The sequence below is a fragment of the Pisolithus orientalis genome (assembly GCF_024613125.1).
Source record: "Pisolithus orientalis strain OTSU chromosome Unknown F5J12scaffold_5, whole genome shotgun sequence".
Taxonomy (NCBI): domain Eukaryota; kingdom Fungi; phylum Basidiomycota; class Agaricomycetes; order Boletales; family Pisolithaceae; genus Pisolithus; species Pisolithus orientalis.
In genome coordinates this window covers 1044595-1058065 of record NW_026260786.1, presented here as the reverse complement: position 1 = coordinate 1058065, position 13471 = coordinate 1044595, and the positions used below count along the sequence as shown (strand labels likewise).

Below are 13471 nucleotides of genomic sequence, written 5' to 3'. Positions count from 1 at the left end.
CACGTGACTTGATTCCCTTCATGGAGGCACAGCCACCGAATCATCCCAGGCTGCAGCCATGTCGACGAGCGTCCTATTCTCAACGTTCCCGCCGTTTCCGACCTTGTCACTCTTGGTTCCCTCAGAAACACACATTGGCGATCTCTATGGACTCCTTTGCGATCGCTACCCGCACCTTCCGACGGAAGAGTACTTGAGCATCTCCCCCCATTCAGGCTCTCTCACTCCAGACACCCTCATCTCTGAGCTTCATGGTGCCTCTCCAGGCCTCGTTACCCTTCGCCTTGTTCCTCGTCTCCTTGGTGGGAAGGGTGGTTTTGGGTCGCAGTTGCGTGCTGCCGGTGGTCGCATGAGCAGCCAAAAGACTAACAACAATGATTCTTGCCGTGACTTGAGTGGCCGCAGGCTTAACACTCTCAAAACCGCCAAGAGGTGGGCATTCAATTGGTCCTAGTCTAGTCTACGATTGATCATGCGACCTGCGTAGGCTTGTTGAATACATGGAACACGAGAGCGACCGCAAGAAAGCAGCAGCGGATGCCAAGAAAGCCAAGCTGGAGAATCTCGAGAGGAAGATTGCTGCAGCTTCGGTAGACCCTGAAACGCTAGCTGGAAAGAAACATCGCTTTGACGACACAGAGTACCTGGAAGAGAGCAGGGAACTCGTGGACAACGTCAGATCTGCAGTCTCCACTGGTAAGTTTCTTTTCTTGTGACTGTCACTTATTGTTGTGCACTCAACTCGTGCTTACACCAGGTCTTCTCAAGAAGAAGAAGAAAGCCAAAATCGATCAGCCTTCAACCCCACCGGAGGCTTCGAAATCAGCAAGACACCACTGTTCTGGAGCCAGCAGCACCAACTGAGGCAGCGGTAGCTCCAACTCCATCGCTTGCGGTGGCGGCATCTGCTTGAGCACGGCCCTGCAATCTGTACTGTACTGCATATAAGTATCAATCTGGCTTTCTGACGTAGGACACGCAATTGGTACGTCGATAGTCGCCCCAGATGGGAAGCCATGTCACTGGCTGGAATCATTCGGTAATAACCTTGTACAATGAAATGTTCAGTGAAAGCCTTTACGATTGCGTCTGAATAGATTTGAGTATGTAACCTTCCAAGCCTCCACAGATCCAAAGTTCCTGCACGCTCGCTCCCACAGGGCGTACCTTGTACCGCCTTTCCCCCTGAGGACCGCTCACGAAAACATTTCCATCACGCATATTTATCCGCATCGCGTGGCCCCGGTTAACTGTCAGCTCACCATCCTTTCCTCCCGCACCACGCCTACCGTCCATCGCGTACATCTCAGTCAAATCACTCACAAGCTCGGGGCTCTCCAGGCAAATGAGCCCGTTGTTGATCGCATTGCGCTTGAAAATATCGCCGAACGAACCTGCAATGACGACAGGAATGCCAGCGGCCTTGAGTGCCTGTCGCTGCTTGCTCGCGCGACGAGCCCGTCCCAAAGTTGTAACCAGATACGAGAACCACGCCTTGCTTTGAGTTTGCCGATGCTGAGAATAATGGCTGTTCTTTGAGGAGCGATGAGACGAGACCAGCAAAGGATGTGTCGTAGTTCTCCATGACCACTTCCGCCTGGCGCTCGAGTGTAATATCGTCTTGGTAGGTATACTTCCCGGGGTACAATGCATCTGTACTAAGGTTATCCTGGGGGACGAAGAGGAGGCGTCCTGAAAACGATTCCGGAAAGCCGGGAAGAAGCGGCTCCTCTGTGTCAGAGGTGACAGACGCCGCCGCTCCCGATCCTGTCTCAGCGATGTGGAACGACGGTGCACCAGTAGGTGGTAAGCGGTTGGTATCGAGGGAAGCAGGACCGCAAATGTACCCGTTGATGGCACTGGCAGCAACTACAGCAGGGCTAGCTAGATATGCCTGTGCCTTTGGGTGGCCCATGCGACCTTTGTAATTCCGGTTGGTAGCACTGATACCCGTCTCACCTTCCTCGAGTAACCCTGTGCCAAGACCGATGCAGGGGCCACACCCAGCAGGTAGAACCGTTGCACCAGCCGCTATGAGTGCATCCCAGTCACCAAGGTGCTCAGACTCCTGCTGCACTACAGAACTTGCAGCTGCGATATAGAATTGGACGCCAGGGGCAACCTTATTGCCCTTCATCACAGCAGCAGCCGCTGCAATGTCAGATACGCGGGAATTGGTACAGCTGACGAGATATGCCTTTTGAATGGGTATGCGAGCTTCTTCAAGTTTTGGGAGGGGTGTTGACACCTTGACACTATTCGGGCCAGAGACGTGAGGGACGAGTGTTGAAAGATCGAAGCGGAGATGTGAAGCATATTCGGCACCGAAGTCGGACGCTAACGGCGCAGCTTGCAGTGCAGCTAGGCGTCGTCTGTTGATACGAGGATGTTCAGGAAGTGGTGGCATAGACTTCGATGCAAATGTGCAGAATTCGAGCTTCTTGAGTGTCCGCTCGTACCAATCTAGCAGAGTCTGATCAATGGGAAATACGCCGGCAAGGGCGCCCCATTCCGTAGTCATGTTTGCGAATCGTGAGGCGGTCGTCGACGCTGAGACCAGCTACACCTTCACCAGTGAACTCGATGGCAGCATTCAGCACCTCGTCCTTATTAAACGAACCACAAAGGGCGACGATGACATCCTTCCCAGTCACCCCGGGTGACAGTTTTCCCTTGAATTCCACCTTGATCATGCGTGGTACTTGCCACCAGGTTTTACCGGTTGCCCAGAGGGCAGCTGCGTCTGTACGGACGATTGGGGTACCGACGCACCCAACCCCACCATACATGTTGCTGTGACTGTCGCTGGCAACAGTCAACGTGTACGGAAATGCGTAGCCTTCTTCGATGAGAACTTGGTGTCCTATACCCCGACCAGCGGGATAAAAGTCGACGTCGTGCTCCCTCGCGAACTGTTCGATTTTAAGATATTTTGCAAGATTTTTTTCGGACTTGTTCTGAACATCATGGTCGAGTGTAAAAACGAGCTGCCTGGGGTTTGCGATCTTGGTTGCGCCCACGGATTTGAATCTATGGTCCGTTCAGCCCCAAAAAGCCACTTGTCGGAAGTGGTAGCATTACTTGGATATTACAGGTCCGGTATTGTCATGTGTCATGACATGCTCCGGGCGAATCATGACATAGTCCCCCGCACGCACAACTCTGCCAGGTGGAAGATCGACGGCATACTTTTGTACGACCTTTTCGATGACCGTTTGAGGGACGGCATGTCTTGATGTTGCAGCTGTTGCAAGGAAACGGAGGGCAGCAAATTGCTGACGCCTCGCCCTGAGGGTTGGCAGGCGGTTCATTGGATGTCCACAGTGAAAGCCCAACTCGGAAATGATCAGCGCTTGGCGGAGCAGCCACAAAAGGAAAGCCAGATCCACGTGGCGTTATTCCCACGACCTGTCCTCCTGGGGGACGCGTAACCTCTTCGTCCACTTGACACTCACACAATTCCAATGGCTGATCCAAGTGGTGCACCCCCACAACCCGGTCCAAATGACACGGCAACGGCGATACTGAGGCAAAAGAAATCGTGAGTATCGTGTTCGTGATCATATAGATCTCGTTGACGGTGCGACATCTCATCACTAGACCCCACCGACTCATCGTAGATGAGGCAACCTCGGACGATAACTCGGGTGAGTCCTAGAAATGCCTGTGTAGTGGACATCCTTGACCTTGAATGGTAGTCGCAACCCTCAATCCGGCTACGATGGAAATACTCTCTTTGTTCCGCGGTGACACCATCATAGTGAGGTACTCCTCCGTGAATCTGACCTCTTTGTCCGGCCCTGATCTATTTTCAGGGGAAAGAAGCGACGTGACACTGTCCTTATTTGCTTGAGCTCGGATGATGTCGAGGAAGGCCGTATTCAAATGAATAAAGTTGCACGAAACAACCTGCGAGTTAAGCTCGGGGATCTGGTCGGTGTACACCAATGCCTCGACATCAAATACGGAAAACGAGTGCACATACTCCCGTTTGACGATTCCATAGAGGGTCTCAGCGGCAATATTTTTGATGTCTATCTCAAGCCCTATTTCCTGGAAGGTGATTGAATATTGTTCCTCCATTCTGGCTTTTATGGTTCTCACACGAATTAGCATACCGGCCTGTTCGCAAGGGCGATACTTTCCTCGTTCGTGGTGGCATGCGGACTGTCGAATTCAAGGTAATCGAAACCGATCCCGCAGAATACTGTATAGTGGCACAAGATACCGTCATCCATACAGGTAATTAGGGCAGTTGATAAATATTTGATGGTACTGACATATCTATCGTAGAGGGCGACCCTGTCAAACGTGAAGACGAGGAAGCAAACCTTGCCGATGTGGGTTATGATGACATTGGCGGCTGTCGCAAACAAATGGCTCAAATTCGTGAGCTTGTGGAGTTACCATTGCGACATCCCCAACTCTTCAAATCTATCGGTATTAAACCTCCACGAGGTATCCTTATGTATGGACCTCCGGGAACTGGTAAAACCCTTATGGCTCGTGCTGTTGCCAACGAAACGGGTGCATTTTTCTTCTTGATCAATGGCCCGGAGATTATGAGCAAGATGGCTGGAGAGAGTGAGAGCAATTTGCGGAAGGCGTTTGAAGAGGCCGAGAAAAATTCACCTGCTATCATCTTCATCGACGAGATTGACTCCATTGCACCAAAACGTGAAAAGGTGAGTTGATATTTACTACAATAGCAGCCGATGGCTCAGTTATGATTAGACCAATGGCGAAGTCGAACGTCGCGTAGTCTCGCAACTTCTCACACTCATGGATGGTCTGAAAGCCCGGTCGAACGTAGTTGTGATGGCTGCCACCAATCGTCCAAACTCTATCGACCCTGCACTCCGGCGGTTCGGTCGTTTTGATCGTGAAATTGACATTGGCATCCCTGATCCCACTGGCCGTCTGGAAATTCTGCGTATTCATACCAAGAACATGAAGTTGGCTGATGATGTTGACTTGGAGCAAGTAAGTATCAAAGATTACACCTGGATTAATCATTGATGTACTACGCAGATCGCCGCCGATACCCACGGTTACGTTGGTTCCGATGTTGCCTCTCTTTGTTCAGAAGCCGCTATGCAGCAAATTCGGGAGAAAATGGACCTTATCGACCTCGATGAGGACACTATAGACGCGGAAGTTTTGGATTCACTGGGCGTTACCATGGATAATTTCCGTTTCGCACTTGGCACTTCGAATCCTTCTGCTCTCAGGGAAACGGTTGTCGAAGTTCCTACTGTCACATGGGACGATATCGGTGGTCTGGACAAAGTCAAGTTAGAACTCCAGGAGACAGTGCAATATCCAGTCGATCATCCCGAGAAGTTCCTCAAGTACGGTATGGCTCCGTCAAAGGGTGTCTTGTTCTATGGCCCTCCTGGAACGGGTAAGACACTCCTGGCCAAGGCCATCGCCAATGAGTGCAACGCAAACTTCATCAGTATCAAGGGCCCCGAGTTGCTTACCATGTGGTTCGGTGAATCCGAAGCAAACGTCCGTGATGTCTTCGACAAAGCCCGTGCGGCCGCACCGTGTGTCATGTTTTTCGACGAGCTTGATTCCATCGCGAAAGCTCGTGGTGGTTCATCAGGCGATGGAGGAGGTGCTGGCGACCGTGTACTTAATCAGCTGCTCACGGAGATGGACGGAATGAGCACGAAGAAAAATGTGTTCATTATCGGTGCTACTAACCGACCTGACCAAATTGACTCCGCACTGCTTCGTCCTGGACGGCTCGACCAACTCATCTACATTCCACTTCCCGATGAAACGTCACGGCTCGCCATTTTGAAAGCCAACCTCAAGAAATCCCCGGTTGCCACGGATGTTGACCTGTCATTCTTGGCCAAGTCAACACATGGCTTTTCTGGTGCTGACCTCACAGAAATCTGCCAGCGAGCCGCTAAGCTAGCTATCCGGGAGAGTATAGAAGCTGATATCCGGAGGCAGCGCGAAAAACAGGACGTGGAAGGGGATGACGCCAAAATGGAGGAAGACGAAGAGGAGGATCCAGTGCCTGAGATAACCAAGGATCACTTCGAAGAGGCAATGAAATATGCTCGTCGTTCGGTTTCCGACCAAGACATCAGGCGCTACGAAATGTTCGCTCAGGTTAGTTGTATTCTAAGGTTGTACTCAGGACTTCCATGACTCATTATATCCTATTAGAACCTGCAGCAATCTCGTGGCTTTGGAAATAACTTCCGTTTCCCCGATGGGCCATCATCAGGGCCAGACGGCAATGCTGGCTTCCAGGACGATACACAAGAAGATGATTTATACGCGTAGTCTACTCTACTTTGTATTTTGGACTGTCTGTGGGCTGGACGAACCTCGACAACAAATAGATTGCATGATTGACACGACTTGTTGATGTGACTCGGTGTGTAAGCGGAAGTAAGCGGGACTCTTTTTCGGCCGCCTCAAAAGTCGCCAACTTTGTTACTCCGCATCTCTCCAAACCACCAAGATGATGGCCTCCGTCTATGCCCGCCCGGCCAACGCCCTCCGTACCGCTGCCCGCCGCCTCCACCGTGCAGGGGCCAAGTTCACACCAGCACAGGCTGCGTCCTACTCGCTCTTGGCGCGCTCCGCGGCTGCCAACTGCTCCAGACAACCTGCCGTCCAGGTAAGAAAAAAAGAAGAAAAAAAACCTGGTTGAACTCGCAAAAGTACTGACGTGTTTCGAAAGGTCCTTCCTACCCGTGGCGTGAAGACCCTCGACTTTGCTGGCACCAAGGAGGTCGTGTATGAGCGGAGTGACTGGCCCCTGGCCAAGCTTCAGGACTACTTCAAAAATGATACCCTCGCTTTGATTGGATACGGCTCGCAAGGCCATGGTCAGGGCTTGAACGCTCGGGATAATGGTCTCAACGTCATCGTCGGCGTTCGTAAAGACGGTGAGAGCTGGAAGCAGGCCATGGAAGACGGTTGGGTTCGTATTCTCCATCGAGCTGCTGAAAATTTTTATAATTTTACCACTGTCGCTAGGTGCCTGGCGAGACACTCTTCCCGATCGAGGAAGCCATCAATCGGGGAACGATCATCATGAACTTGCTCTCAGATGCAGCTCAATCCTCGACCTGGCCAACAGTTGCTCCTCTCATAACCAAGGGCAAGACCCTTTACTTCTCTCACGGCTTCTCCGTCGTCTACAAAGACCTCACCCACGTTGTGCCTCCCAAGGATGTCGATGTTATTCTGGTAGCACCCAAGGGCTCGGGTCGTACTGTTCGCACCCTCTTCAAGGAGGGTCGTGGCATCAACTCTAGCGTTGCCGTGTTCCAAGACGTGACGGGCAAGGCAATGGAAAAGGCTGTCGCCTTGGGTGTTGGTGTCGGCTCTGGGTACATGTACGAGACCACTTTTGAGAAGGAGGTCTACTCGGACTTGTACGGTGAACGCGGTGTGGTGAGTTTTGCCATAGTATCCTTTTTGACATGACTTGTTCTAATGGTAGTCGACACTCCTTAGCTTATGGGTGCTATCCGTAAGTTGTTGGAATCATAACGTATCTTTCTACGCTGACGTCTTGAGTAGAGGGACTGTTTTGCGCTCAGTACAAGGTCCTTCGTGCCAACGGTCACACTCCCTCGGAAGCCTTCAACGAGACTGTCGAGGAAGCGACCCAATCATTGTACCCTCTGATCGGCCAGAAGGGGTGAGTCGTCTTAGTGGGTTTTCTATGTTTGCTCGTACCTGACTACTACTTGCGAAAGCATGGACTATATGTATAATGCCTGCTCTACCACTGCTCGTCGTGGCGCTCTCGACTGGGCACCTGTCTTTGAGAAGGCCAACCTCCCCATCTTTGAGCAGTTGTATCAGAGCGTGCGGGACGGTACGGAGACTCGCAAGGCACTCGAGTTCAACGGTCGCTCGACATACCGGCAAGACCTTGCGAAGGAGTTGAAGGAGATTGACGACCAAGAGATCTGGAGAGCTGGTAAGGCATTTCGTGTACTCTAACGAAGGTCAACTGATTTATTTTTTCTACCGCAGGCAAAACCGTTCGTTCTCTTCGTCCGGACTATAAGAGCGAGTAAAAGGATGGTGACAATGGTTTCTTTGTATGGCTGGGCTACTTTGCGCATCATCTTGCTTGGTCGGGTTCAAAAGCACTGCGGTGCAGGTAATTACTTAGGCGTGTATGGTATGACAGAATAGATGGCTTGGAGTTGTGTTTTGGCAGTACCTGTTGCAGTGAGATAGGGGTATTTTGCCACCGCTGGAATGTGTGAACCGCCTACATCTGGATTATTGGCCAGCACGGGCTCGCGTCCTCACAGCTTGTGAACAATTCTACCTCGATGGACAAGGATAATCGTGACGACTTCACGTTCGCAAAGCTTTCCGATCTCAAGCTGCCCGTAACCTTTCGCGTGTACGCATCTGGTATTCCTGCCCCCCCTGGGTGGCGAGATTCTGATCATGACCTACCTAGTTCACAACTTGAGGGTACTCGGCAACGGAAGTCTGTGCTGGAGGTGCTGGAAGAGCCAGAGCTGAGGCACTACGGTGCACAGTCGTCGTACGCGGATGTCTTTGCTTTCTCCGCTTCCCCGCTCATTCACGAGGCAGGACGCTTTCAGACTTATACGTCACTTGCCAACTGGTAGCTGAAAACAAACCGTTAACCATCCCATTCAGAACATCCTTTAAGGCCTTCAAGCACAACTATACGTACGTTCCTCAGTTCCGTCGTCATCCTTCATGGGATATACGAGAGTTGCTCAATTTATATTGCACTTAGTTGGAACGAATGGATAACGTTTCCCATACGGTACTGCGACCTACCGCTGAGCTCGCAGATCACCTTTACAGTGTGGGATATTGGAAGCCCACGTACGGCTGTTCCGGTTGGTGGCTCAACATTCAGGATGTTCGGGAAGAAGGGGTGAGTACATGTTCTTTGATAGTCCAGGCGGGAGAGTAAGTATGTGTAAACAGGACCTTGCGGAGGGGGAAACACCGGCTATTTTTGTGGCCAGATCAAGAGGCGGACGGTTCCATGGAATCGAAGACACCCAGCAAACTAGGTACGAGAGACGAAATGGGTCGGTTAGAAAAGGTTAGCAGAATCGGTGTGATCACATCCACTGTTCAATATGTCAATTGTTCCTTTCATACAGCTAGTCAAGAAATACGAGCGCGGGGATTTGCCCAAATCAGATTGGCTTGATAAAATGGCTTTCCGCAAGATGGAGGAAATACATGCAGTAAGTTTCTACCCAATCATCCCGGCAACTGAGGGTGGCTCACTTGGGTGAGCAGGCTGAGACTGCGAAGTCTAACAACATGTTCCTGTACATAGACATTCCGCGTTTCGATTTTCCAGTTATTTTCAGCGAACCTGTGAGTCAAGTTGGCAGGCCGTAGACCTCCAGCTAACAGCTTTGGGCCTAATTAGGAGACCCAGACCATTCCTTCAACGTCTGCACCAGTGACCACCGCTGCGCAGTTACCAATGGCACCCATCTTGCCACCTTCCTTTGCGACCGATCCTCATTTGTGGGCCGTCTCTGATCCAGACATGTTACGCGAGAACCCTGTGGAGGACAAACATCGGCGGTTGGTCCGAAGTCATCGTAGTAGCCCATACGACAGAGAGTTGAAGCCGAATGCTAAGATAAGAGACGAACTGGGGGTAAGCACCCGTGGTGGATTGCCTCTGGGGATACTAATGCAGTGGTGCTCAGGAAATGTTGAATTACCCGCCTTCGCAACCCCTTACCTCTGAGGAGAAGGACATGATATGGAAGTTCCGTTTCTACCTCGCTCGTGACAGGCGAGGACTCACTAAGTTCCTCAAGTCTGTAACTTGGAGAGACCCGACGGAAGTGAAGCAAGCCGTAGAGGAACTTCTACCTATGTGGACCGAGATCGATACAGATGATGCTCTTGAATTGTTAGGACCAAGTACAGTCGATTCACGTGTCAGAGCATTTGCAGTTAGGCAGCTCAGCAGGGCAGATGATGAGGTATCTTGTCATGTATGATCACCGTGCGGACTCATCCACTGAAAATTCATGCAGGAACTCATGTTATACCTACTGCAGCTCGTGCAAGCGCTCAAATTCGAAAGTGCAGCTAGCGAACAACGGTCTTCGCGGTCCGCAACTAGCGCGATATCGTACGACGACAGCGGATTGACGGACTTCCTCGTCACCCGTGGCGTACAAAATTTTGTCCTTGGAAACCGTTTGTACTGGTATCTTATGGTGGAGGTTGCCCTCGAAGACAAAGTCGTCGCGAAGATGTATGGCCGTGTCGTCTACAAGTTTCTTAACAAGATCCTTGAGGTATGAAAGCCTCGCTCTTTATTATTTACATCCTGATATATCCACAGTCGGAAGGTGGTAGCGAACGTCGTGAGTTGATGCGACGACAAGGACTCTTAGTAGAGACCCTTGGAAAGCGCGCGAGGGAAATTAGAACGTCGAAGGATTCTCGGCAGAAGAAAATCGAGAAGCTTCGTTCGTTCATAAATGATCCGAAGCACGGCCTTGTCGACATTTCTGCACTTCCTTTGCCTCTCAATGCGCGAGTTCAGATCACCGGAATAAACGCAGAGAAATCGTCCGTATTCAAATCTAACCAATACCCTTTCTTACTTTACTTCAAATGCACCGACGAAACGGAATACCCCATTATCTTTAAGGACGGCGACGATATGCGACAAGACCAACTGGTATTGCAGTTGTTCACATTGATGGACCGCCTTCTGCGCAAGGAAAATTTGGATTTGAAGCTGAGTCCATACGACGTGCTGGCAACTGGGCCGCAGCAAGGCATGATGCAATTCATCCCAAGCAAGACTATCGCAACCATAGTGAGCGAGCACGGGACGGTTCTCAATTACTTACGTGCGAATCATCCGGATGAGGGGAGCGTTGGCACGTACGGTGTAGAACCAAGTGTCATCGATATCTTTGTCCGAAGCTGTGGTAAGCTCAAAGTACAAGTCCCGCAGGCACTGCGTGCTGACCAAGCTGTGTAGCTGGTTACTGTGTTGTCACTTATCTACTTGGTGTCGGAGATAGACACTTAGATAATCTATTACTCACACCGGACGGTGAGTGGACTTAGTAGTCCAAGCTGTTCTGCTCCTGAGTTGGTTCCTGTAGGCCACTTTTTCCACGGTGCGTGCGTGGTACACAGCATTCTGGCAGTTTGTTCACTGACGTTGCCTTTCAGTGGACTTTGGTTACATACTTGGGCGAGATCCGAAGCCATTTCCTCCACCTGTTAAGGTTTGTAAGGAAATGGTGGACGGGATGGGCGGCGCACAATCAACACACTACGTGCGGTTCAAGAATTTTTGTTTTACGGCATTCACCATTTTGCGCAAGAGTGCCAACCTGATCCTAAACTTGGTAGCCCTGATGGTCGATGCCAACATTCCAGATATCAAGCATCGTGATGTGCACGAGCAAATCCAAGAAAAATTCCGACTAGATCTTACGGAAGAGGAGGCCATCAAACACTTTGAAGCCCTGCTGAATGAAACATCGTATTTCACGGTCGTCCTTGATCGGATACATGACCTGGCACAGTATTGGAGGAGCTGATTTTTCCACGGTGTGGCAGCAGTAGTTGGTTGCATAGAATGTAATGTGCAAGGGAAAGCTCCGCAGTGCTTGTCAGTTAACGTGCCAATGATACACATTACAGTAATGTAGAAGAAGTTCTGCCAACCTAGGCATTCACACAGGCTGAGTCGTGTGTCCAACCAAGATACGGTGACTCGTCACCACCACTGCCATGCTACAGTAAACTCGGACTTCAAAGAATAAACCATAACAATCCGCTCATATGATAATACGGTCACCAAAGTATCGGGTAAACCGATTGTTTCGTGTAATTGCTGGCGTCTGCGGCTCGGCGTGTGTTGGCCATGGCATATCTATAACTCGTTTTGCTGTATGATACTGTAGATTCTTGCATTTCCGGCGTATGGTTGAACAACCTGCGGAACGTTCGTATATAACTTCTCCATTGAGTAATTGAATAGGACGCCACCGCCACGCGACTTCCATGAATCTGGAGGGCACGGTCGGGTGGCGTGGACAGTTCCGCGATGGAGGGCGCGGGGGGTTAGGACCCTTCCCACGTTGCAAGCCCTCCAGACGCCTCGACCTCCATGTTGATCGATCCCAATATTAGGTACATGCTCCACGCAGATTGAGTGCGTACTCCTGTCTTCTCAGCCATAGCCCGAGGTTTTCCCCACAGGAAGGAAGTCCATTGCTTTGTCCTCAAACAGAAAATAACACGCCAGGCCAGGCGGCAATGGCTACCGTAATCGCAGTTACGAGTTGCCACATGTTAAGTCATCGGGGAAACTTCTCCAGCCAAGCGTCATTTTGATTTACCAGTCAGTCCACGACCGGTTCCTAAAAGCTATCCAGGGCCATCCAGTGATGCTGGTGCAGTGGATGGTTGAAGTGGCGAGACCAAACGCGTGCCGCCGTTTTGGGTTCACTCGTTTCGCCGGATGGAACCAGGAGGCTGGGAGCCACTCCTAACGCTCTTTCCGGCTATACCAGACGACCTCTCGGATGTGACGCCAGTGGAAGCATAAATAATCAGTAGGTACCATGGAAAGACAAAGATCTCCGAGTTCTCTCCTCCGCAGGGTTCTGTCCACTGTTCAATACTCATTCAAAATATGGCAAGTTCCTCGCAGCTTTTCAATGAGGCATTCACCGACGAGGTAACTTTCATTTATCTGTAAGACATATCCCGATAACACCCTCCTCAGGACGAGCAGATATTGGTTGGCTTCGCCACGCTCCCCGCTGATCGAAAGCCCTATCGGTGCGGCTGGATAGTTCCTGGTGGTGTTTGTAACGCGGTCCTCCTTGGAGACTCGTTCCCGGTACACTTGAGAGAGTGTCATGGCATCTACGGTAACGACAAAGTCAGGTTCAAGTGTGAATGGGTGGAATGTGGGTTGCAGATGAATAAGGAGAGCATCGTGCGGCATGTCACAGAATCGCACCTGCAGTACAGGCATCGATGCACCTTTTGTGGGGAAGTATTCTCGCGCAAGCACACCTTGAACGGACACCTATGGAAGAGGCACGGCCTCAAGGCCGAATAAAGAACACCCTCGTGGTGGTGAGCCATGCGTTTCGGCTATTTTGCGGATGCAGTTGCTGATCTATCTGGCCGGTATAGCGGATACACCGATAATATGATTTTCTCCCTCTTTCCACACTTGGTAGGCTTACTTAGAAGAGATTCCAATATCATATCATCGCATCGTCAGCATAATGATTTCGTATGAACCCGTAATACATACACTTACCTTACCGTAACTGTGCTTGTCCGAGGACTGGTACTGTACTCAAATGATTCGCGTTCATCTCTAAAAATTTGGAGGAGCAAATAAACACAGGTGAGTGTGTCTCTACTACTGCATTTCGATTCTTAGTACAAGTGTGTTTCA

At 50.8% G+C, this 13471-nt stretch overlaps 6 protein-coding genes across 6 annotated transcripts; 5 read left to right on the top strand and 1 right to left on the bottom strand.

The window, feature by feature from the left end:
• Positions 1–58: 58 nt before the first annotated feature.
• On the top strand, positions 59–1175 carry F5J12DRAFT_964882 (telomere stability and silencing-domain-containing protein; the record flags this gene model as incomplete). Its single annotated transcript, XM_051749987.1, has 2 exons — positions 59–432; positions 488–1175. The coding sequence occupies 2 exons, from the start codon at positions 59–61 to the stop codon at positions 714–716; spliced, it is 603 nt and encodes a 200-aa protein (XP_051603144.1). The 3' UTR covers positions 717–1175.
• Positions 1076–3331, bottom strand: F5J12DRAFT_810620 (uncharacterized protein; the record flags this gene model as incomplete). The annotated part of the gene is made up of 4 exons (XM_051744796.1): positions 3082–3331; positions 2550–3030; positions 1484–2473; positions 1076–1431 (listed from the first exon to the last, which is right to left on the bottom strand). The coding sequence occupies exons 1-4, from the start codon at positions 3309–3311 to the stop codon at positions 1078–1080; spliced, it is 2055 nt and encodes a 684-aa protein (XP_051603143.1). The 5' UTR covers positions 3312–3331.
• A 119-nt stretch (positions 3332–3450) lies between these two features.
• Positions 3451–6383, top strand: F5J12DRAFT_810617 (P-loop containing nucleoside triphosphate hydrolase protein). Its single transcript, XM_051744795.1, has 9 exons — positions 3451–3541; positions 3601–3647; positions 3699–3765; positions 3816–4060; positions 4114–4242; positions 4294–4685; positions 4735–4983; positions 5032–6129; positions 6187–6383. Exons 1-9 carry the CDS (start codon positions 3465–3467, stop codon positions 6304–6306), a joined length of 2424 nt encoding a protein of 807 aa, XP_051603142.1. The 5' UTR covers positions 3451–3464; the 3' UTR covers positions 6307–6383.
• A 41-nt stretch (positions 6384–6424) lies between these two features.
• F5J12DRAFT_810613 (uncharacterized protein) lies at positions 6425–8232 on the top strand. The gene is made up of 7 exons (XM_051744794.1): positions 6425–6646; positions 6710–6952; positions 7009–7428; positions 7492–7507; positions 7558–7678; positions 7737–7963; positions 8020–8232. The coding sequence occupies exons 1-7, from the start codon at positions 6488–6490 to the stop codon at positions 8061–8063; spliced, it is 1230 nt and encodes a 409-aa protein (XP_051603141.1). The 5' UTR covers positions 6425–6487; the 3' UTR covers positions 8064–8232.
• A 10-nt stretch (positions 8233–8242) lies between these two features.
• Positions 8243–11697, top strand: F5J12DRAFT_810608 (atypical/PIKK/PI3K protein kinase). The gene is made up of 14 exons (XM_051744793.1): positions 8243–8401; positions 8462–8548; positions 8599–8700; positions 8771–8914; positions 8968–9088; positions 9150–9236; positions 9292–9372; positions 9428–9664; positions 9717–9998; positions 10053–10319; positions 10367–10964; positions 11018–11092; positions 11145–11159; positions 11215–11697. The coding sequence occupies exons 1-14, from the start codon at positions 8328–8330 to the stop codon at positions 11586–11588; spliced, it is 2544 nt and encodes an 847-aa protein (XP_051603140.1). The 5' UTR covers positions 8243–8327; the 3' UTR covers positions 11589–11697.
• A 991-nt stretch (positions 11698–12688) lies between these two features.
• Positions 12689–13123, top strand: F5J12DRAFT_780613 (uncharacterized protein; the record flags this gene model as incomplete). The annotated part of the gene is made up of 2 exons (XM_051742496.1): positions 12689–12733; positions 12782–13123. The coding sequence occupies 2 exons, from the start codon at positions 12689–12691 to the stop codon at positions 13121–13123; spliced, it is 387 nt and encodes a 128-aa protein (XP_051603139.1).
• Positions 13124–13471: the final 348 nt, after the last annotated feature.